General features: G+C 43.7%; 4 protein-coding genes across 5 annotated transcripts; 3 read left to right on the top strand and 1 right to left on the bottom strand.

The window, feature by feature from the left end:
- Window positions 1–1101: 1101 nt before the first annotated feature.
- Window positions 1102–4983, bottom strand: heyl (hes related family bHLH transcription factor with YRPW motif like). Its single transcript, XM_058618488.1, has 5 exons — window positions 4447–4983; window positions 2746–2812; window positions 2583–2666; window positions 2404–2485; window positions 1102–2214 (listed from the first exon to the last, which is right to left on the bottom strand). The coding sequence occupies exons 1-5, from the start codon at window positions 4524–4526 to the stop codon at window positions 1532–1534; spliced, it is 996 nt and encodes a 331-aa protein (XP_058474471.1). The 5' UTR covers window positions 4527–4983; the 3' UTR covers window positions 1102–1531.
- Window positions 4984–15207: 10224 nt separating this feature from the next.
- zbtb8b (zinc finger and BTB domain containing 8B) lies at window positions 15208–19049 on the top strand. Of its 2 annotated transcripts, none has more exons than XM_058619638.1 (5): window positions 15208–15313; window positions 16000–16181; window positions 16305–17211; window positions 17363–17541; window positions 17946–19049. In XM_058619638.1, the coding sequence occupies exons 2-5, from the start codon at window positions 16008–16010 to the stop codon at window positions 18258–18260; spliced, it is 1575 nt and encodes a 524-aa protein (XP_058475621.1). In that variant the 5' UTR covers window positions 15208–15313; window positions 16000–16007; the 3' UTR covers window positions 18261–19049. The 2 variants fall into 2 exon arrangements, with proteins under 2 accessions (XP_058475621.1, XP_058475622.1); XM_058619639.1 differs by having other exon boundaries at window positions 16000–16140.
- A 186-nt stretch (window positions 19050–19235) lies between these two features.
- LOC131447683 (tissue alpha-L-fucosidase-like) lies at window positions 19236–23461 on the top strand. The gene is made up of 7 exons (XM_058619641.1): window positions 19236–19741; window positions 20365–20499; window positions 21300–21543; window positions 21919–22119; window positions 22543–22733; window positions 22819–22915; window positions 22994–23461. Exons 1-7 carry the CDS (start codon window positions 19371–19373, stop codon window positions 23129–23131), a joined length of 1377 nt encoding a protein of 458 aa, XP_058475624.1. The 5' UTR covers window positions 19236–19370; the 3' UTR covers window positions 23132–23461.
- A 206-nt stretch (window positions 23462–23667) lies between these two features.
- On the top strand, window positions 23668–24866 carry LOC131447499 (uncharacterized). The gene has a single exon (XM_058619313.1). It carries the CDS (start codon window positions 23741–23743, stop codon window positions 24362–24364), a length of 624 nt encoding a protein of 207 aa, XP_058475296.1. The 5' UTR covers window positions 23668–23740; the 3' UTR covers window positions 24365–24866.
- The last annotated feature ends 12 nt before the right edge of the window (window positions 24867–24878 follow it).

Below are 24878 nucleotides of genomic sequence, written 5' to 3' on the forward strand. Positions count from 1 at the left end.
GCGGTTCAGTCCTGACGCCAGCCCTGAAGACTCACATTACACACACACACACACAAGATGTGTGCGTACACAACGCCACATAAACAAAACACTCAGAAAGGCACAGACAAACACACGAAAAGGGGGCAGCGAGCATGTGGGACTGGCGCAGGCACACACACAAGCGCACACTCACTCAAATAAACAATATGCACTTTGCGGAACACACACATTTTTAGACCACAGACCACAGACATTGCATCCTGAAGTAGATCAAAGCGCTCTCCACTCGTAAACACACACACAAGGCTCTTCTCTGCTCTCTCATCCCTGCAGAGCTGTTTTGGTGAGGCGCGGCACAATTTATGGCGATCTTCTTGAGAAACGACTCGTCGCAACTGTCATTCGTCGCTGTCCGAGGCTTTCCTGAGCACCGCGTACATACACTGGCTCACTCTGGGTGATTCACACCGTTTCTCTGCCTGCCCTTTTAAACCTTCACAGTCCTTCTAATCTGCCCGCATCCCTGTCTCCTGGTTCTGTCTCTCACCCTGTTATTGAACGTCTATGCCGGATCAGTCACCCAAACCACAGGCCTTCAGATCTTTTCCTTTGTTTTCCCCTCTCTCGGTGTCTCTCCATCCCTCCCTCGTGCCCTCTCTTTTACTGTCTGTCCATTGTTGAGGAGACAGAGGCGCAGACAAACAGAGAGAGGAGATATCCGCTGGTGTACCACAAGATTGGAGAGAAAGAATGGCAGAGAGACAGCTGAGGAGAGGAAGATACATAGACTGATATGAGGGTAAAGTTAATTACAGGGGAAAGCCAATTAGAGGGCAAAGTGATGGGCCTGTTTGCCTCGCCGCGGCATCCCAAAAACATCACCAGCTCCCACCATGTTTATCCTCTGCCGCCACAAGACCACAGCTCCCATCAGCCATCACTGGAGACAGCCCAGATACAGCGGGGGTTACAGCTGGGGAACATGCAAGCTGACAGGGGTAAGTGGGTAAACATGCAGTTTACGGACATTCTTTTGCCGTTTGTATCGATGGCCGATTACGTAGCGTCAATTACACGTTGCACTCTGACATGTAGAAAACATACAGAGGAAACAGGAACAACGGTGAAGGCACTTTGTCTTTATAGAGATTTTTGTCAAACAGTCTTCAGAGTTGGGAAAAGGTTATCAAATACATAAATGTTTTTTGGGGGGGGGAAAACAAACAAATATCACAGTTAAAAGATCAGTAAAAAACTCAACGTCAAACTGTTGAGCGTTATATATATATGGCTCTGTTGGTATTTGTCAAGCAAAGATCATGAATGTGGATTTATTCAAATGCTCCACTCCATCACATTCCACCATTACTCTATAATATGTAATTGTTTGTGTTTATCTGAAACTTCACTCATAGTCTCATATGGCTTTTACAGTCCCTTAAACATCACAGGTCCAGTACTTTTTTTCCCCCTCCACATTCATCGCGTGCGCGTCATGGTGCACATGGGAGCTCCATGTCCGCTTGGAAAAGAAAACCAGATTTGAACCTCAGAAAGCTCCAATTTCAGTCCCCCATCCCTGTGTCGCCTTGGCTGATCCGCTCAAGCCCCTGCGCTGGGCTGAGGGAGACCCCAGAGGTGCAAAGGGCCTGAAAGAGACTTGCGGTTGAGCAGAGGATGATGAAGTAGAGGAGGAGGAGGTGGAGGAAGAAGAAGAGGAAGGGGTCGGCAGAGGAAGAGGCGAGGCCCTGGTGGCACAGTGAGGGGAAGGCAGGCTCGGCCTGGAGGGGCCGAGAGCAGGGGACGCTGCCAGAGAGGGCATTCTGTGCACGGTGGCCAGAGCTGTTGGCGTGAGGAGTGTTGGAGCACCCTGCTGGCAGCTACCCAGGGGGCCAAGGCGGAGAGAGGCAGGTGACGGGTAGCTCCCAAGAAGGGCAAGGTCTCTTCGCCCCGTGGAGAAAGGTGGCGAGGAGGTGACTGGCGAGGCGGCTGAGATCTGAGGGAAAGACGCCCACGGCCATGGAGGGAAGGGCAAGGCGGCGGCTGTGGGCGACTGTAAGAGGAGAGGGTCGAGCTCACTTGCACAGTGTGAGAGGTGAGAGACCAGACGGGCTCCTATGGGGTCTGGAGACTCCCCCTCCAGGGAGCTGAGGTATCGCACTACCTCCCCAACACACTCCCTAAAACCAAGGGTCCTGTAGTCCACAGCCAGAGCCCGCGCGTCAAAGTATCCTGGGAGAGAAAGGAGAACTTAGTCATGTGCTGAATAATAGTAAAGGAATGCAGTTAGTCAGGAAAATAACAAATAACTCTTCATGCTGTGTGTTTCCCCCCCCCAAACAATATGAATACATTTCTCTAACTTTTTGGATTATTTAAAAAAAAAAAGCAGAAAATAATTGACAGTAAATTTCACCTCACCTTTTCCTCCCATGGCATGCAGCAGTTTGAGATGATCCACTGTCATCTGCAGAATCTCTGCTTTCTCTAGCTTTGATGAACCCTGCAGGGGAAAATGAACCAAAATGTACTCCGTTGTATCAGATTCTAGTAATCTCTTTTATTACTTCTGTCACAGAATAAGAATAAAGAGCCTGTACCTGCTTCTCAAACGCACTGGGGACAAGTCTGCGGAGCTCTGACAGGCTGTGGTTGATGCGATCTCTGCGCCTCTTCTCTATGATCTACAAAAGATGACAAGTGGAGGGACATTGAGATTTGAAGATCTAACAAGATTGAGAGCAAAGGTTATAATCCACTTACCCCTCTCCTTTTCTTCCGTGCCAGAATCTGCGAGGCACTGCCGGGAGACATGGACCCGGTGACTGGGCTGCACCATAGAGATAGAAAGAGAAGAGGCGCTATGGTGAATTTGATTCTGTTTCATATTGTTATTATTACCCTCCTTAATGTGTCACAGAGGCAGGATGGCACATCAGCTCCTTTAAATCTAATTTGTTTTTTGGGCACAGAAAGGCAAAGGAGTGCCCGGGAGAGGAGGGAAGACAAGATTGTTTTTGTTTTAAAGCGTTTTTTGGACATTAGTCTCAGTGAAATGGCATGCTGTTCTTCTTTCCATCTGAGTGAAAGCACTTTTAGGAAGATGATTATATAGCCTCGGGCTGACGCTTTCGCTCGCATGGGGCTCCAACTTGCAGCATGGGATGTGCGCTCCTCCGAGTACAGTCACTCAATATGGATTGTGTTTGTTTGTGAGCTCTCATGTTGCTGGCTCGAAAAGAGCCCTTCAGCTCGGAGTTCCCTTCCCCACCAAAGACTTATTGCATTTCTATTAAATTGTAACATGAAGGCTGCCAATTCAGCTGTGTGTTTTTGTTTAGCGGTATTTTTTTTTGATGGGGTTGACTTGAAAAGGCTGCATGCGCTGTCTTCTGTTTGCATGTCACATCTGATTTATCCATACCGTCTTTAGCATCTTCAGTGCTTGTGTATTTGTGTACTGAAGAAGCATCCACAACACTGAAGTAAATGTAATGCACTGCAGTTAAGCAGCATGGTTCAAATTATCATTTCTTTTCTTTTTTTTTTTTTTTTTTGCTTTCATAAAAAAACAAAAAAAACATTTTATCTTTGTAATAGTGCATGTTCCATATTATGCACTCCATGTTTAACAATATGCATATGAATCGTGGACAAACTATGATGAGATGTTTACATTTGTCACAAATTATTTACATCTCTCAAGTTTCTTGTTCGTGATTCTAATCTGTGTGATCCGAACCAATATAGCCTTTTAAAGCATCAGCATTTTTAAGTGAGTTATAAAAGTATAATAAGATCATTTAAAATCACATATTCCCTCACACGAATATTACAAAATTATCTTCAGGCTTCGTTTGACAGTTCTGTAGTTTTCAGTGTTCCTGTTGTTTTTGGCAGAAAAAGAGTTCCTGTTGTGTGAAACACTAAAAACATGACATTATTACATAACAGCAATTTAATTTAAACAGCACATTTTACATCTTTTTTTTTTCAAATAGTATTTTATTTTATCTGATGACATTTGTCACAAAGCTCTCCTTGTGACTTCATCTATTCCTGTTGTAACGATCATGCGCAGTTAGTGGAAAACCTCTGCATTTACTCGCAAGAACATGTAAAAAATCAGCAAATATGATGATGAGAGGGGAAAAGACAATGAATCTACATTTAAAAATGTGTGACCGAGCGTGTTTTGCCAAATACTTGAAGTTTAAACGTTAAACATCTCATAGTTTTGAGTTACTTATATGCATTTCAACAATTTTCAAAGAAATCTGATGCATACACAAGACTCAGAGTCACTCATTTTACATTATGTCTGATTCTGACATACACACTTCTTCCTGCATCCTCTCTGTAGAGTTCCCTCTGGGGCAAAGCTCACATTTCAATGACTGGATAGTATCTAATTTCATTTTAAAAGTGTGTTACAAACTCAAGGTGCGGTTGGCAGATGCTCACCAGAAGCCGTCCTCTTGTCCCACGTCGATAAATTCGTCTGTGTCCGAGTCTGGGGAACTGTAGTCGTGAGGTCTCTTCATAGTCTCTGCTCCTTCCTCACAGGATGGATAGACAGATGGAGGGATGGAGGGATGGACTGAAGGATCCAAGAGTGATCCTGCCGGCTGCCTGGAGGAAACTCTTCCCTTTTGGACCTCGTGTGTCCCTCACTCTCTTTGCGTTTCTCTAACGCTGCGACTTATAAAAGCTTTGTCGTCCTTAGTTACTTCTCGTAACTTGTGATCATTTCTCGTTGTTGTTATTGTTGTTGTTTCTCTTCTTGTGTCTCCTGTCCTCTCGTCTGTGAATCAGTGGTGCCACTTGTTCAACCCCCAAGGGCCCATGACAACTGAGAAAATTCACAAGTGGCTTTAAGTCTTTTCCTCTATCACTGGCAGCGTCTCACACTTTCTCTCGCTCTGTTATTTCTCCCTTGGCTCCTTTTCTCTGTCACATCCACCCAATGACAAAATAGGACTTTGGCAGTTGGGGCAGAGTTGCCAGTTTTGGCTCCCCCGCCTCCGCTGCCTGTCCCTCCTCCCTCCCTTTAATCTGCCCTTCCCCGGCTTGTCACCTTCCCTCCCTCCCTTTTTCACCCCCTTGGGTTTCTGGCTTTCCACCCCTTTGCTCAGTCATCCTCAGCCAATTAGCCTCCAATCTCATCATGCTCTCCTTCTTTTTCTCCTCCCAGTTTGTTTCTCCTTCTGCTCCTTTAATTATACTCCTTTACAGGAACAATGTCAGTATAGGTAGGAAGGAAGGACAGACGTGAGACTTGGGGACTGTATGTGATGCAGTGTGGAAATCACACAGGTGATTGGGAGAATAAAGGAGTTTGTTTATGCGTGAGCATCTCACAAATAAAGAGCAGTGGGAGAAAATATTACATCACCGATTAAAAAAGAAAAAAGAAAAAAGTGTAACCCATGACCTAGAGCAGCTGTCAGTGATCAGGACAGAACCACAGCATGGAGCGAAAACAGATTATCCAGGCTTTTCTCCACTCCATCCTCAAAAAACACGTCATATTGTTTTAATATTGCTCACTGTGGAGTGGAATCATAATCACAAGTGATTCCGAGCATTTTTTCGTCAGCCGTAGCCCAGCAGCCCAGTCCCATGAGTCATCATCCAGATATTTTTTTTGACAAACGGAAAGTCACCTGTTAGTTATTTAACACCACAGTGAATCGTATAAAAGGGAATATTGTTACAATAACACAATTTATCACAGTTTCACAGTGTTTATGTGACTACTGCTTTTGACGATACAGTGTTTAAAAGCATAAGCTGAATAATTGACACTGAATAATTTACAGTTTGTACATTTATTGTACTTTTATATAACATTTAGCTATTGCTTTGATTCATTTCAACTGTATATTAGGTTCTTAAACTCTATATCAAGATATCCTGAGTATCTGTTACTTCTGTAGGACGTTTTCTGACGTATAAACTGACCTTGTCAGAACCAGTTGTCCTCATGTAGACCAAAACCTGGTCCTAATGAGGCAGAACCTCATTAATGAGTAACTGGTTAAATGTATTTAGGTTGTCCAAATGAATGGACGCCAGTGCAATGTCCTTGCAAGAATAGCTGCGCGAATGTGTGTGTGTCAGTAGTGCATGCTGTGATGAGGGCAGGTACAGAGAGGTCAAGAGAGAACTCAGCCGAGTGAGTGTCTGAACATCTGGGGGCTTTGCCGGACAAGATAATGCACACACACACAAACACACACACACACAAACACACAAACACACACACACACAGCTGCTTGCACTCAGTTCCACTGCCACCGTGGGAAGATTGCTAGTGCAGATTGCCATGGAAACACGAGACCCAGGCGCCGGTTGTTGGGAGCGATGCCTGACTGACCCAGCAGTGTGTGTGTGAGTGTGTGTGTGTGTGTGTGTGTGTGTGTGTGTGTGTGTGCATATGTGTGTGTTAAAGGCGGATGGAGGCCAAGTGGCATGCCCCCTTCCACACAATGCCCAGCTGAGTGTCTCTTCCTGCCTGGCAGACTGGAAGGGTGTGTTAGTTTAAACATGCCAAAGTACATTGGTACAGTACAAGATCTTTGTATGTGTGTGTTTTTTTTTGTTTTTTGTTTTTTCTCTTATAAATAAAGGTGGTGTAAGCCGCCCCCCCCCCTTTGTTTTTCTGTTTGTCTCACTTATATTAGCTGGAACGGACCATTGCCTTTCTTCATTTTATCATATTGTACATTTAAAGTAAGAGCTTAACATGTAACATGTGTATGTGAGAGTGTTTGTAAAAAAACAAGTGTCAGTAATCAGTGTGACCATCACCAGAGGGGGAAGCTTACAGTGTGGTGCGTATGAGTCAGGACAAACAGAAAAGAGAAATCCCTCTTCCCCACCCTCCTCCAAACAACCAACAACCCCCCATCCACATATCCTTTCATTACCAGTCATTCCTAAATTCAGATCTGGATCTCATTTCAGCATCAGAAAACAGGGAAGAAAGAGTCTGAAAGAGAAAAGAGAAAGCTATGAAGTAGGATCCAGCCTGTCCTCTGTTGTTATTTTTGTCACCCGCCCGCCGACCCTCGTCTTCAAAGACTGACTTTCTTCTCGGTATCACCGATGTTTTCTTTAATGAAATCACTCTGGCTTCGCTCACCATTCTTTTTGGCTGCACCACCTCCCCGTTGTTCCAGGATTAGACAAGTTGCGCGAAAAACACGCACAAAGTGGAAAGTCATTAAGAAGATAAATGAATGAATAAATAAATAAGTTAATTATGAAAATGGTTTCAGGGTTTGGGGTGAGGAAGGGAGGGTGATGGGGAGAGAATTGGGGGGGGGGTCGGGGGAGCTGGCACTGGATGGTGGGATGGAATTCTGTGAGATTTCTGCCGATCTTGGTCGGCCACTTCAAGTCGTCTCCCTCCCATCCCTCCAAACCACAACAAGGCCTTATTGAAATTAACAAGCTCATACTTTTACAATTTGCACACACACGCACACATGAGCAACTCAAATATGAACGTGTGAATGCTCAGGGACACACACGCATGGCCGAGAACTGATTCATACAAGCAAGCACACACACACTTATGCATGCGACTCCCTCACACGAATGTGGACGGCGCATACCCAGAATTTATAAGGCCCAAACACTCGGCTGAAATGATTGTTCCTGATGCACGACTATTGTTTGAAAGTCTTTGAAACGGAACCAGCACAGCAGGGTGTTTTATTTGTGTCTATTCCTCTGTGTCCATTTCAAACTGAATGATTGACGAGACGTGTCTCTCCCTGCCTGCGTGCTTGACTTCCATTATTTTGTACTCTCAGCACATGCGTTGTTTTTCTCAAACGCACACACCGACTCCAGCTCATGACCACAAAAAGTAAAGTGAAACGTGTTGAAAGAGGCAAAGACGTAAACTTGGTGTGAACTGTTTCGCATCAGAGTACATAAAGATAACTTTATTTCTCTCCAAAGTGCATAAGTATTAACAGGACTGGTGTCAGTATCATATACGCTGGCACAAGAGTGAAGGGGAAAAAAAACAAAAACAAAGCGAAGCACATTTATTTGTACCTTTCAGCACCAGAGCAATGCAGCGTGACTCACAGCGCATCGAATGTAAAACACATTTAGACAAGATATAAAAGTCACAGAATTTGAAAATGTGCATAAAAATAATCCTAAAGAAATTGCCAGATTAATGAAGTCATCTTATTTATAACAAGAACTACAGCATTTCTCTTCATTTTCTTTATTTTTATTTTTATTTTTATGAATGCTTAAAACGTACCAGATCTCAATAAATAATAAATAATAATAATAGTCAATTGTGCAAAACCTTAAAACATGCTTATTTCAAATAATCTTAGCCGTTCTATTTTAGTAAAAGACGCTCGGATGCTGATTTTGATCGAGCGAGTGCCATCTTTCACTACTTTCTCTTTTCCTGCAGCAGATGTAAAATCCTTTTAACGCCCAGCAATAAGTTTAAATCGTGGCAGGTTTATGGTAGTTTGTGGTACATAAATAAATACACATTACCAGTAGAACCCAAGATCAAACGTGATTAAATAACATTAAGCAGATGAAATGTTTGTTCACTGTCTCTACTGCCTGTGGAGAATTTGTTGAAGGCCAAATGTGGTCAAAAGGAGCGCTGCGTGACGCCCTGCTGCATGACGCCTCGCTGCATGCAAGTCTTATTGACATACACCCAAAAACTCAGTCGATTCCTTATTGGTATGAGGCCTTTATAGCAGTCAGCCTGAGGCCGAGCACTCAGTCACTGGGGTAAAGATTGGATTGGCATGGGAACTGGCTCCAGAGTAGTTTGGCACTGTCCTGACTGGACCCATGAGGGAATTCTCTGCAGGAATGCATGGGGCCTGTGGCACAGTCCGGTAGTGGCCATGATTCAGTCACAGAAACCTCAATTTACGAGACATTCTTATAGACACACACCAGGTACAGGACGTTTCCTAAGAGCTGCAGCTCGTTTCCATGATCTGATTAAGCTGAAACAAGGTATGAAAAAGACGCTTAGACAGAGTCAGCGTCAGTGTTTGAGATAACGACTGCTGTGATTTGAGGTGTCAGGATGGCACAAGAGCCAAAGTGATGGGTCATGCTGCCTGTCAGAGAGTGAGGGACATAGAGAGAGAACAGAGAGAGTGAGTAAATCCTCCCTCCTCATCCGGCTCCCTTAAGCAAAGATAAATAAAGGGGCTAAAAGCTGAAGAGAAGAAGCAGAAAGGAGCTTTTGTGGTTTCCGAGTGGGGTCCCTCTCACGGCGGTTCCCACAGCACTGGGCTCGTGATGACACACACACACACACACACACACACACACGCTGATGGGCCCTGTGACTGCGGTGACTTTCGCTGGTGCCGGGCCCCAGACGGGACGGCGAGGGCCCCAAGAGCCACAGGCAGCCATTGTGCTGTCGCCGCGGAAACCAGCCTCTTCATGTCAGACATGTTTTTCTGTTTGTTTTCTTTTTTATGTCTTTAATGTGGGCAAGGGGGAATGTTTCCCCTCTCATCTGCCTCCCTCCCTCCCCACTGCTCTGCATTATTTCCCCCCGTACCCATCTTCCTCCTCCTCCCACCAATCCATCCACATTTGTTTCTTCTCTTTTCCTCCCTCTTGCTCTCCCACTCCCTTCCTCGCTTATGTTGACTGCCCCCTTTCCCCCTGGAGATCATCATTTGTAAAACTCCTCGCTTGGACAGCCCATATCTTTGTCATGGCGTTGTGGCCTCCCTCTCACTCAGCTCCTTTTTATCTATACTCCATGAGGTTTTGGCACAAACTGGCACTTTTTCTTCCTGCACTTAAAAAACAAAAAAAAAAAATACAACAAAACAATGTGCACTCTAAAACAACAAAACCTATCCCCAAAAGAATTCTGCCTTTCCCACGCTGAGCCAATTTTCTTCACAAGATTAAACAAACTATCAATAACAAAATGAAAGAAAAGGGGGGGAAGGGGGAGCGAAAGAAAGAGAAATCTGGTTATGATTCAAGGCCCCAAAACACAGGATGCCCCCAAACTTCTCCAATGAGGGACACAAACATTAAAGAAAAGCCAACTATTACTATTTTTAAGTGTGTAAGAATGTTGCGTGGTGACATGACTCAAAGGCACGCCGGCTTTCATCCGTAATCAGTCCTTTCTGACTGCACTCCTCAGCCACATCACACGCAGGGCGCAATCTTTTATGAGCTGCAGAGAAAGACGAGGAGAAAGAAGGGGAAAGTGAAAAATGAGAGAGTTTAGGGCTAATCCGCTCTGTCCCCTCCACCATGCGTGCAACTGGGCCTGATTTGACCGGGGGGGGGGGGGGGGGGGTTTAAGAGTCAGCTAATATTAGCTACAGTAAAACTAGTTTTCCTCGAGCTCGACTTTATGGAGAGACTAATTCCTCTAACTGCGTTCTATTTTTGTCCATGTCAAGAGATACAGTGTAAACGCCTGCAAATTTTGAATGGAGCGTGAACTGTGTTCATAACAGAGGATGGATTTGAAACACGATTTGAAACATTATTGGATACATTGACTTCCATTATTGATCCAGAGGAACTTCCGCAGAGCCATAAAACCCATGAAGTGGTGCTCCATCCCTATCTTATCACCCGTGGCTGCAGCTCTCTGTCACCCTCTCGCTTTCCTTAATCCCTCTTATAACTTTACACCTCAGATTACGACCTTATCAGGGGGGCATCCTGCCCACACCTCGCCCCGACGGCAGCTCGGAAAGGCAGACGTAAGCCCTTAAAAACCGACATAAAAACTTGCCGCCACTCCACTGCTGGGTAATTTTTAGTGTTCCCAGAAGGGGATTAGAGTGAGTGTACAAGGAAAGAAAGGAAGACTTTGATGGAGGGAGGGAGGATATAATGACTAACATCATTTTTATCTCCCGGGGGAATTGGTACGACATTTATTAGTCCTGATAGAGGTTTTCATTATTAAAAATGACGAGAGCTGAAATGAGGGACGCTGTGATCTTTGAGTCTGGATTCTTTCAAGATTCTTGTTTTTTTTTTCTTCACCAAACCAAGTCTGTGTTATTCAGCAAAACTAATGGACTGGAACAATTAAGCAGATCTATAAAAAGTGAAGAGGAAAAGAAAGGAAAATAATTGACTTTTGTTAAAGCACTCAGCAAGCTTTCTTTCTTTTTTTGACATGGTGCGGCAGTAAACTCAGGTAAATCATCTGTCATATGACTTTTTAATTCATTTTAAACTGAGGGTCATCACCTTTGGATACTTTTATCAAGATAAGTCTACACCACCTATGTCAATAAGCTCGTTTCCACTTTCAATTCTTTGAAACCTAACTGACCCTAACTGAACACCGGTACCTATTTATTTACCACTTTTTACTCACTAAACTGGGTTAAAATCATCACTTCTCAGTTGCCTATAATATATTGTTATATTTATATGTTTACTTATGTGAGGATTTCTCTTAGCTACTGATTTTAATAGATACAATATATATATATATATTAATACATATATAGGTACAAGTATAATCCATGTAGAATAGAAAGCTTCCATTGTCCTCACAACAGGGACACGTGTAAGAAAACACATGACAATGCCCTGAGGTTGACACACATACACGGGTGCAGACAGATGAAGGCATGAGATGATTGCGTTGAAGAACCTGTGTGTTACAGATGTTTGAGCAGACGCGACTTGCTGAAGGGCATATTTGCACTTCGCATAGTACAGGCACAATCACACATTCTGCCTTTCTCAAACAAGACAAGAAAACTTGGTTGAGGTCAACACTTTGAGAACAAATGACAAGCTCACTGCATATAGTGCACAAAGCGTTCATTCTCGGCTGTGGCAAAGACAGTCAGTCAGTGCTGTGCTGAGGCCCTGCACTGTCGGAAGCTTGTGGCCTGGGACGGCTCCATTTACGACTCTGTTGTAGTGCTAAATATACAATAATAAAAAGGCTGGCAGATTATTTCAGACTGGGATACATTTCCTCTTCAGCGAGGGGAAGAAAGGACTTAGCGAGAGACAGACGTCTCCAGATGACTGAGGGACATTAAGTGATAATTACAGAGAGAGATAGACAGAACGAGAAAGATGAGGTTTTTTCCCTCTCTTGCTTTTCTTTTCCTCTTCCTTGTCCTATGCCACCACAGAGGAAAGTGCTGTCTCCAAACTGAAGAGGGGCGCCTGCTGTATTAGACTCCCAATGATTGGCTATGATTGCATTGTCTGATCCCATAAGGGATAAAAGGACAACAACACACACACACACACACACACTCTCTCACCACATGCCTGTATTTCATTGCTCAGTGATCAGCGCCTCCTCAGAAGTCGAATATGGCTTTTTTTTTTGGAAAACATCCTTAGACATGTAGCCATAAAAGAAAATATGATTCAAATTCAAACATTGTCTTTATCTCTTTAAAATGGGCTTTCAGGAACACATACGCTCGCACACACACATACACACATGCATACACACACTCATACTCCCCCACGTATTCGACTTCACCACCAGTCCACCACACTCCTCTCAGAGCTCTTTGATCCCTGGTCGAGGGTCCTCTCCGTGGTGCCTCTGTCTGAATTCCAGAGATTCTGGGATAATTCAAACGTTTCACGGCACATACTTGGTCCCCCCAGGAGACAGTGGCAGAGATGGAAAATGCCACCATGGTCCCCAGCTCCCTCTCCCTCCATTGTCCCTACTCTTTAATCAGGCCCTCTCTGTGGCTCGCGCTGCCACCGTGGTGTGTTGTCTCAGCCTGGGAAAATGCCGGCCTAAGTGGCTGTTATGTGCTGAGGCGCAGACCACAGGGACCCAGAGGGGTGCTGCTGGAGCCCTCTGTGCCAGCCGCGGGTCTCAGAGTGGCTAACACACACAATGAGTGAGGTCCCAAATCTGGATGTAACCTCACAAAACAGCCAGTGCTACATCTATTTACTTTTGAGGATGAGCCTCGACGCGTAAATCATTCGTCATAATAATCATAGGCGTATGCAAAAACCCAGCGATAAATCATGAATATTATTTATTCCAAAATGGTTACTGGGTGTAAACTAGCATTAAAGTGCCATACAGATATGGCAGCATTACAGAAAATCCACTGTGATTGTTTGGCCGTGAAAGGTCTGTGGAGAGGGAGTTTCCTGCACTTATGTCAACACATGACCAAAACAAAGGCCTTGTGTTTCCCTGAGTCAGAGAGAGATGAGGTTCAGGAACGAGCGCCACCTCAAAGTTGAACCCATTACATCTTTGTCTTGGGGACAGACTCGTGGCAGGCCCGGGCAGCAGGGTCAACCGACGGTTGGCCTGCCCTCAGCTGGACCTAACGCTCCTCCAGGTCAGGTTTACAAAGACTGAGTCAGACCCTACTGGTTTATACTAGTTTATATTTAGTGCTTACAAGCGTGAACTGAGTTTTTATGATGTGCCATAAATTTCATTTTGAAAAGAGGTTGAGTATGGAGGCCCATGTACGCCTACTCTGTGGTTTCTCCAGGCCACCACGAAGCCTTTGTATTCAGTCTGTTTGCCATGGGAAAATATCTGAAACAAATAAGTTGCCTGGTCGGCACCCATCATTGTAAAAAAAAACACTTCTAAGAACTGCGGATTGTGCTGGGAGGGTGTGGCACAGTGCTTAAGGAACTACTTGTTTACTCTTGCGATGTCAGAAAATAGAAAAGGCACTATTTTCTCTCCAAGATGGAAAGCGAATAAACAAGTATTCTTGAGTAGACATTGTGGGCAGGCGTGAGCCGCCTGTGGTTGTGCAGCGACATGGCGGTCTTGATATGACCAGGGGTATGACGCTTTGAGGTTCTTCTCCAAAAACATCGCCATCATCAACATCATCATCATCATCATCATCATCATCATAACTATCGATGAAAACTGCGGTGCCAGACTTTTAAAATACAAATTCCACCAACAAATGGGTTCACACAATGCCGCTCAAGCTCATCAGCTCCACACGTCTCTCTCTGTTTTTGTCAGTGTAGCAATTTTGTTTCTATGACATTCTGATGCTGCACAAAGTGTGACGCACTTTACACCATGACTGATGGAGGCAAGGCGGAAGCACAACAGCTACATTGTTCAATAATTAGTGCTTCTGCTCCTGCACCAGGATCTATGCCAGGGACCTGGGCAGGTGGGTGGGGTCCTGAGCCTCAGGGCTATGCTCATGCCTGGGGCTGTTTGGCTTCTGAGCATGGTTCTATCATCTCTTACACTGCCTGAATTACTGTTGTTTGGAGCTCTATGTATTTGTGTCTTTGCAGTCCTGCCACTAGGAGTCGCCTGGAATTCCCAGATACATCCAGTGACAACCCCTACACACACACACACACACACACACACTCATAATCTCCCCTGCTGTTCTAGACACAGAGCAAATCTTAGTGATCTACATTCAATAAATCAAACTGCCTATATGTTGCTGGACAGGAAAGGTTAAAAAGGTTAAAGGTTAAAAAGTTTTAAAAGCCTGAATAGAAGCATTTTGTTTATTCCAGAAATAATTTATATATTTAATTTGTAAAATACTTTCCTGTATTCTAGTGTATTGTAATCAAGAGATTGCAATATAGAAAGTATATATGCACATTGTTAAAATCATTCTTTAATTTTATTAATCTCATGCAGTTATAAACTTTATTATAACCAGACATCCAGTTCAATGCTGAACACTTCATAAACTAAATGTCCATATTGAATTTAACATTGAAATAATCGATCAAGTGGACATGCAGAAGGGTTATTTTATAATATACAATATATAATAGTATATTGTATATATAGTATGCAATATATAATAGACAACGCCATGAATAAATTTTAGTCGGTCTGCATCACAAAGTATGCATATAAAATATGCAGTAAATCTGCATATTGTTAAATTAACATATTAATATAAAATAAAACCAAACTTATGACTGACACATTTTGTGATCTCAAAGCAAGAAATCTTGTTTTTTCTTGTGATACTATGAAATCATCTGGGTGAAATTGGGTTTATCCTTACAGCACCTGTAACCCACTCAGGTTTCACCAACGTCTTGTTGGTTTATATGTCAATTTTAATCCAATAATAATACGTTTTTTAACGTCACAAAATGTTGAGGTGCATTTGCCAGCTTCTGGATTCCTCGGCCGCTGATTGGTCGAAAGAAACGCGTCACAGTTTGCTGAAGCGGATGTTGTTGGCTGAGGAGGGGAACGCTAGACGATGAGCCTTGTCAGTGTCATTTTCTGTGTTATATTAGACGCTTTGTGATATTCTGACGCATAATTGTTAAGGTGAGATCACAGTGTATTCTGTTTTGTACGTCACCGTGCGGCGACAGGCTTCGCAAACTGCAGTCTGTGCAGTTAGTCCACTGTTTTCCCTCATTAGCTGCCCGTCGCTAGCAACACAGGCTAGCATGCCATGTAGACATAAACAAAGGAGGGATGTTTGGCTGTTTCTACTGTTTTTTTAATTAATGTCACACACATTCGTCTTTGTATGGTTTGGTCTGAGCAACAACAAGCATTTTGTTCCATTAAACATTGAAACTAGGAAAGTGAAATCTGAGATTTTCTATAAAGTTTGGGTTTTACAATGTGTACAATTTCATTCAGTACTTGGACATTAAGAAGTTAAATCTGGTTAGCATTGTTTGGTATCTGATCGAGATTGTCTTAGGTTGAACTGCATGCTTATTGATATTATGCAATTTTGTTGCTAGGGAAAAACAATGGCTCAATGAGAGTGATAATGTGGGTGTTGTGGTTTCTCCACATACACGCTGTTGTTACATTTTTGTCAATATTTGAGGCTTCTCCCACCAAAAGACATGTAAATATTAAGAATATGATGATGATCTCTTGTAGCCTTGATGTGGAGATATATCATCGTCCTTCCTTGTCCAATGCAAGTCAACACCTAACATCTAAACTGACTTATTCTTCTCTTTTCTCTCTCTCTGCATGGGCTCACTAAGGTGTGAACATGGAAGTGCCGTGCTACCTGCCCAAACTGCTCTTTGAGCTCAACGAGCAGCGTAAGCGAGACTTCTTCTGTGACTGCAGCATCCTCGTCGAAGGCCGGGTCTTCAAGGCACATCGTAATGTGTTGTTTGCAGGTAGTGGCTATTTCCGGGCTCTGCTGGTTCACTACCTGCAGGTGAGATTTGAATTTACTCTGATGTCCGAGGAAAAGAAATACATTTAAAGCAGTTAAGGTAAATATAGGAATTTGCTATGTCAAATAAATCACGTCCTAATTGTCTCGTCTGTCTCTTTTCAGGATAGTGGTCAACGCTACAGCACAGCATCTCTGGACATCGTAACAGCCGATGCTTTCTCAATTATCCTGGACTTTCTCTATTCTGGCCGCTTGGCCCTGAACAGGAGCAACGTCATTGAGGTGATGTCTGCTGCCAGCTACTTGCAGATGACAGATCTAGTAAACTTCTGTAAAGGATACATCCGCTCATCTTTGGAAATCTGCAACAAGGAGAAGGAGAGGAACACAGAAAAGGAGAACCAGGGACAGGATGGAGGGATGGGTCCTGCAGACAGCGGCACTCCTGCTGCGGGAATCTCGAGTGGTGCCGGGACGACCGAGCCCCATTCACAGGTTGCAGAGGCAGACAAAGGGGCGGGTTTAGGTCCAGAGTCTGTGACCTCAGCTAGAACCCCCTTGTCAATCCCTGTAGATACCCCTCCAGGGACCAGCAGGGACATGGACAGCGACTACCAGTCCAGGGAGGAGTTTACATCTGAGAGCGAAGCACAAAAGGGACACATGGATCAGACAAACCGCTCATCCTCCTCATCCTCTGCTTTGACCCCAGAGCTAGTGAACCCCAAGATAGAGTATGATCCCGATGAAGAACTTATGGAGTCTCCTGACACCAAAGAGCTTTCCTCGTTTCCTGGGCCCCCTTTGCATAATCCACATCATAACAGGCTACTTCCCCCAAGTCCCAATGAGCGGTCCTCTTTGGGATACAGTCCATCTTTTAATGCCAGGCAGATGATGGAGATGCTGGCCAGAGGTGAGGGCCCCAGTCCTATGGGGGACAGAGTGGGGCAGCGCTTTACCCAAGGACTAGGCAGCAGCACAGGAGGAAGCAGAATGGATGAAGGTTTAGGGTTTGCAGGATCATCTATCATGGAGATTCAGTCCGACTGGCTTGGAGAGGACACAGGTAATTAACAATATCAGATGTTAAATGGCTAAGGCTGGCATACTGATCCAAATGTTAAACCACTGAAACAAAAAGTGTGGTGCGGCTACACATTTTGCAGTGTTGTCCTCCTCCATAAATCTCAACAGTTGGTCTCTGTCTCCCCCTGCAGGTGATGGCTTGGTAGTGCCAGTGAAACTCCACAAGTGTCCATTCTGCCCATACACAGCTAAACAGAAGGGCATCATGAAGAGACACATTCGCTGTCACACAGGAGAGAGACCCTTCCCCTGTCCAATGTGTGGCAAGAGGTTCACAAGGCAGGAGCACCTTCGCAGCCATGCCCTCAGTGTAAGGATGATTTCATTTGCTGAGGAACATCTGACACTGACTGGTTTTTCTTTTTCACTGTGAAACCTCACTTGCCTTGTGTGAAAACTCAGTTTCAGGGTGACCCGATGAATATTGCAGGTCCACAATATTAACCAGCAATTACGCCACCTATTAGCAAAAGGAAGTATGCTCTCAGTAACAAACAAGCAAATTATTGGCGGCCTGCTGCTTACACTCCTAGTTCTGTTTGTTATTGTTTTGCTACAAAGCAGTTAGTTGTAAACAATTAATTTTCAGTTCATTAATATTAAAAGTGTAGGTTTTATACCGTTGCTCTTCATGTACAGTATAATAATCTAAACAGTGTTGCTTGTACAGAATCATTTTTATACCTCATCATTCTCACTGTGAATTATCTGCAGGTCCACAGACACTTCTGGCCGGTGTCTTGCAAGAGCTGCAGGCGAACCTTCACTGGATCAGGTGTTTCTCCCGGACTCAGACGCTTCGGCATCTGTGACAGCTGCAACTGTGTGACCACCACTCATGATGATTCTGCTCCCGTTCATGCTGCCAGTCAACCGGAGCCCATGGAACGCGCAGATGGAGGCACAGATTGGTCCAGTTTTATGGACGACGTGGATGAGGTGGAGGTCGGCAGAGTTGAGGACTTGGTGGAGAAACAGATGCTTGAGAGGCAGCTGGCTGTCTGCGCTGATGTCGGTCACACGCTGTGAATCTGTAGTCCTCTCAGTAAAGATAGCACCACTTAAATCTTCTGTTGTGCTGCTTTTCACCGTGGCCCTACTGTTATTGATGTTAAATTATTGCTGTACAATGAGCTTATTTATTAATATGTAACTGAAAAAGGATTCCTTTTTATTATTCAAGATACTGTGCTCCTGTGAGAAGTGTGAGAAATTAATGTGGGTGATTTCTACAAATCAGAACTGTGCAAATGGCTCCCCCATCAAGGCTTGAGCAGGTCCACAGTACCTGCATTGGCACAATGGAACTTTGGGGTTCGGATCGGCATCATGATGACACAAAAAGAACTACATGAGTTACTTTAACTTTCTGCCAATGTCTTTGTGTCAATGATCATGTCCACATTCGCTTGAACTCTGTACATAAAGCAAACGTTGTTTTCAAAGTTTTCTAGATCTTTATGAACTACACAGAAGATGGATAAAGTAGCTTATTATGTTATTGATTCCAGATTAAAACATCGGGGAAAAAAAGCTTTGCTTTGCCACGGTTGGTATTCTTAGACTTGTTCTCTTGTTCCATCTCTGTTCTATCTGTTCTGATTTGCATGAAATAGGAGTTGAGCAGGCGTGGACTCGAACCCTAACCAAATGACCCCTACTGGAAAGAAGGCCGTCCTTCATTGTCTTCCCTCTAGGTAAAACTTACACAAGCAAACGCAGACACTGATTTGGCAATGAGACAGAGGGAAATCATTTTAATAAAGTTACCCTCCGTCTGAAGGCACTCATTTAGAGGGTGTGTCAGTCACAGTGAAATATTGTTTCATTCTTTCTTGTCATATGTTCAAATAAGAGCAAACGGGTCAAACACAGGTCATATTCGTCATTTCTACACTGATCACTGCAAGTGTTTGTCCATATACTATTTGAGCTTAAGGGTCTTTGTTCGCTGTGTTTATCTTGCTATTGTGTTTTGACTTTCAGTACAAATGAGTTGTGGTACCTCTCCAATAAGGAAACGCTGTCACCAGTAACGATTGTGTATGTGCAACAGATGTCACCTGACTCATGGAAGTCCTTTAATACTCGGGTGACGCGAGACAAGCTGGACAGACGAGATCTGCTCTTCACTAGTGTATGATGTTTCTTCAAATGCCACCTGCCCGCTGTATTCCTATAATTTGCGTTTTCTCTCTTTTTCTGGTTGGGAAAGCAGCGCGTTACGAACCTGACTGGGCGAGTCTGGATACCAGACCTTTGCCAAAGTGGTACGACGAGGCGAAGATCGGCATTTTCATCCACTGGGGGGTGTTCTCGGTCCCCAGCTTCGGTGAGTTCAGTGAGTGGTTCTGGTACTGGTGGAGAAGCGCGAGGCGCACCGAACATGTTGCCTTCATGAAGAAAAACTACCCGCCGGACTTTAAATACACAGACTTTGCCAAAGATTTCCACGCAGAATTTTTCAATCCGGACGCATGGGCAGATATTTTCAAAGCATCTGGAGCCAGGTATGATCATCAGCACAATGCCCGGAAATCAGTACTTTCAGTTAATAGTTTTGGTTAAAGTGTTGTTTGTGTATGTAAGTGCACGTGACTCTCACTGCTTTCAGTTTCAACAGGGACAAAGGGTCAACCAAAAATAGTTTATATCTTCAAGTCCATAGAGTAAATGTGTTTTTAATTGTTTTGTTTGGGTTTATCTAAAACAAGTACACGGAACGAAACGTAAACGATGTTTTGTTTTGTCTGTTTGAAAAGGTTCAACGTAAACACGGCATCGTTTCAGGAAATGTCTTCAATGTAGTACACATGCCAGACCTGTGCGTGGCGCTGTATCACTGACACACCAAAAACAGAGAAGATGTTTTTTTAATAAAGCTTCATTCAAACCAGTATACATCACAGAGATGGAATTGACCAATCATTTAAAGTAAATAAAGCGAACAAACCAAACAATCTACAAACCATGCACTTGTTAAGTGGCTAAATATGTCAATACCTCATACAACCACACTTTAATTAATTCCTAAAAAAATATATATATATAATAAGAAATCGTATCTATTTGAAGGGAATAGTCCACCTTATCCCTGACACTGTATTTATGCGTATAATTATATATCTTGCAGGTATGTGGTGTTCACATCCAAACACCATGAAGGATTTACCAACTGGCCGTCACCAGTCTCCTGGAACTGGAACTCAGTGGACATCGGTCCTCACCGGAACCTGGTGGGAGAATTGGCTGCAGCTGTCAGGAAGAAGTAAGTATACAGGATTGCTGCAGCATAATGCACAATTTAAATTTCCATTAATTCACAGTCTAATCAATGCAAATGCAAATAGTGCTGAATGTGTTGTGAAAGCATGTCATAATTTAATGATAAACAAATTATTTGGGGATTTTGGTCATCTGCAGAGTCATAGGTTTTAAAGGCAAACAGTTATTGAGCATACATGAGTCACGAGCAGAGCACAAGTTGAAATGCAATAATTTCTGTTGAGGTCCTCGCTTGCACTTGTGTTTGGGATTGAGTTCCTCTCTGCAGTTTTATAAAGGAAGTAGCTTGTTTTGTACTTTGTTCCGCAATTGAGCATATAACGATATCACATGCCATAACCTCTGTTTGCACTGCTCCCAAGAAACACACCTGTCACCTGATAATCATGATGTTACTGAAGGAGAAACTGTGGCTACACTGGGAAAAAAAACTGTTTTTTTTTTAAATATTCTGTTTGCTACACACAGATTTGCACAGCTAGATTAAATATCTACATGATAACCTGAACACAACAGCGAGGAGTCAACAGTGCCCGTGTTCTTAAATTGTTAATGCAAACATAACACTCCTGCACTTTATTTGCCTGTTTACTTGCACTTTTATATAACTGTTATCTCCCTTCTTTTTATAACTATGTGCTGCGCCTTTCTTGGCCAGGTCACCTTTGTGAAAGAGATCTTTATCTCAATGGGTCTTTTATCTGGTTAAATAAAGGTTGAATAAAAAAAACAAAAAACAGTGTAAAACAAGGAATGCAAGTATTTTTTTCCCGCTGTCACTAGATCGCTGCGTTTGGGTCTCTACCACTCTCTCTATGAGTGGTACCATCCCTTGTACTTGATGGATAAAGCCTCTGGATTCAAGTCTCAATATTTCGTTGCCATGAAAACCCTTCCCGAGCTAGTGGATCTCGTAATGACTTACAAACCTGATTTGATCTGGTCTGATGGGGACTGGGAGGCAGAAGATACGTACTGGAACGCCACCCACTTTTTGGCCTGGCTCTACAATGACAGCCCAATCAAGGTGGAATACACACACACACACACACACAGGTTTCTACAGCTATTTCCTTCATTTGGACAGCCTAAACAAAGTGATATCCCTAACCTTAACTATAACCACTTAATGCCATACTGTAACCTAACTACAATTGAAATCATAGCCATAAACTTAACCAGTTACGACATTTGGACCAAGTTTTGGTCCTGGTAAGGACTTCTGGTCCTTCCAAGGTCAGTGTTTATGACAGACAAGTTCCTAAAGAGGTAGTAAAATAAAAAAGTACAAACACATACACTCACTTGGACATGGATATCGACCAAACAATTGTGTAGTCTGAGCTTTCAGGTTATGGTTTATGGTCATGCGGTTTCATCAAAATTATGAATGTTTCTTCAGGACGAAGTGATTACCAATGACCGGTGGGGTAAGAGCTGCCACTGCAAACATGGAGGCTACTATAACTGTGCTGACAGGTACTCCCCAAGCACAATTCCAGACCACAAGTGGGAGAAATGCCAGACCATTGACACCCATTCCTGGGGCTACAGAAGAGAAATGGTGCTCAAGGAACTCATGAATCTGCCTTCCATCATAAAGGTGAAAGTCACAGTCAGTTGTCACCCACACCTAAGGGGCTGTTTTGTTACATTTGCATTTCATTCAAATGTTTTGTAATTTTGCTGATGACGTTATCCAAAGTGACTCACAAGGGTCACAAGGGACCACATTTTCCTCACAATTGCTTTGCTGTTAGATGCTTTTGTAAAAAAATACAAAAAAAACAAACTTGGCATGTATGCGTGCATTCTCTCCTAAAACTTTCTTTAGCCAGAGTATCACAAGTCGTTTAAAGTGCTACCTGCATTCCGAAACGTTGAGTTGATTTTATCTTAATGCAACATGATTGCACCAAGAAAAAATGTTATTTGTGCGTGGCTCCATAGAAAATAATGTTACAAGTTATTTTGTGATTCCTTATCTGTCGGGCTTTTGCATTAATCAAGCACTTTCTTCCCTCAGGACATGGTGACTGTGGTGTCAATGGGTGGCAACTTCCTTCTAAACATCGGGCCTATGTCAAATGGAATGATTGCCCCAGTGTTTGAGGAGAGGCTGAGGGGACTTGGTGCCTGGTTGGACATAAATGGAGAGGCTATATATGCCTCCAATGTCTGGCGGGTCCAGACAGAGAACGGCACTGTCGATTTCAGGTGAGACTGTCTTCATGCAATGTTCTCTTTAAATGTCTTGTGAAATCCTGTTGTAGTTTGGTTTAACCACTATTTTCTCTTTAAGGTACACTGCCAGAAACGGTACAGTTTATGCCATTTTCTTTGGCGATTTTCCTTTCATATTAAAACTTACAACACCGAAGACATCTGTAGCAACAAAGGTAAGCCATACACACTGTCTGTGACTGTGAACGTCATCGTTTGTCAGAACTCTAACCAGTCATCTCTTGCATCCATAGGTGACTCTTTTGGACTATCCTGACAAGCCACTGAAGTGGGAGCCACTGACACAATCAGCTGGACTGTTGATTCTCATGCCTGTTATGCCGCCATCTCCTGGAAATTCCTGGACCCTGAAGCTGGAGGGTGTAGCCTAACAGCAGGGGGGGGGGGGGGCAACGGATGACAGTATGTACTGTATTGTATTGTGTCAGTGGCAAGTCTGTTGCACTGATTTTTTCTAAATCCACACTTCATGTGACTGTAGAGGGAGTTATTAGGACAATGAAAATGGTTTTGTTTTGTTCAGTTTTTTTTCACGTTGTGGCATATTTTACTTTTTGAGCACGTCACTTCGGAGAGTGAGCGATTCCAAAAAGGTTTTTCACTACTGGCCAGACTGGACGCCCAGTGGCCACAAGATCATTTGAGTTTAAAAGCCCTGTTTTGTGTTTCAAAATAAAGAAAAGAAAAAAAGTCTCATTTCATTTTTAAACTGGTGGATGTTGGGTTTTCTTTTGAACCATTCTTTTGAATTAAAAAATCTTCCCATATAACATAATAAAATAATAATATATGTATGAACTGTGTGTGTGTGTAGAGGAGAGTTTGGTTTACTCCAACACAATAGGTGGCGGTAATGAGCCTTTATACATATTACCACCCGCCGTAACACGGGAAAGAAAATCAGAGGACCACAGAAGAAGAAACGACAGTATTTACGACTTTGTAGAAGCGCCGTTCGTGTCGAAGGCGACGGGGAAGACATGGGCAAGTCACGGGATTTGAGTGAGTTTGAGCGGGGTTTGATAGTGGGACTCCGCAGTGCCGGCTGCAGCATCTCACAAACCGCGAAGACGCTGGGTTTTTCCAGGACCGCCGTGTCCCGAGTTTACCGGGATTGGTGCATGAAGCGGAAGACGTCCAGTCACCGGGGGTCCTGCGGGAGGAAGCGCCTCGTCGACGAGACAGGCGAGAAGCGGATGGAGAAGGTAGTGGAGTCGAACCTCCAGGCTACGAGCGAGCAGATTCAGAACCTGTATAACAACAGCGGGTCAGAGAAGCCCATCTCTCTCACCACCACTCGACGGACCTTGAAGCGACTGGGCTACTGTCGCAAGACGCAGCAGCGGGATTCACTCATCGCGGCCGGGCTGGAGGCGTTAGCGTCGTACGCGACCGGCTCGAAGGGCGCAGTGTGTGCGGACCAGAACGAGCCAGAAACAAAAACTGAATCTTCCGCAGATGCTGTGTGTAAGGACAATAATGAGCCGAGCCAAAAGACTCATTCCTCCACTGAGGAGGTCGTGTGCGGGGACGATAAAGACCCGGACCCAGTGACTCAGGCCTCCACTGAGGTTGTTTGTCAGGATGAGAAGAACCCGGACTAAAAAGACTGAGAAGTCTTCCACAGACGTCGTGGATGTAGTCACAAACTGTTTGCCTTCTCGAGATATTCAGACCACAAATCTGCTCACTTGGTGCTTGTGTGTTCAAGTGTGTCACATTTAGCAGGTTTTATCGGCAGAAGTTGAATACACAATCAATAAGTACACATGTGTCAGTGCTTTAATATAATATAATGTAGTAGAAAACAAGGCTTTTTAAATGTAATCAAGGCAGAAGCCTTGTTTATGATAGCCGTCATTGCACGCCGCCATGTTGCTACGGCAGCCCGAATGGACGAATTAGATAGAGCGCGCTTCTGTTGGGCTCGTGGTAGGTCTGTGCAAAACTCTACTGAAGGTTGTCTTGGATTAAGTCCTTGAGTCGATTTATATTTTTCTTTTTTCTTTTTTTTTAAAATAAATCTGTTTAATTTCAGTCTATTACAAAGAAAAAAATGACTGCCCCCTCCTTTAAAAACTATAATAATAAAAAATATCAACCTGACTCAGTCTGTCA

This window comes from Solea solea, chromosome 20 (genome assembly GCF_958295425.1).
Source record: "Solea solea chromosome 20, fSolSol10.1, whole genome shotgun sequence".
Taxonomy (NCBI): Eukaryota; Metazoa; Chordata; class Actinopteri; order Pleuronectiformes; family Soleidae; genus Solea; species Solea solea.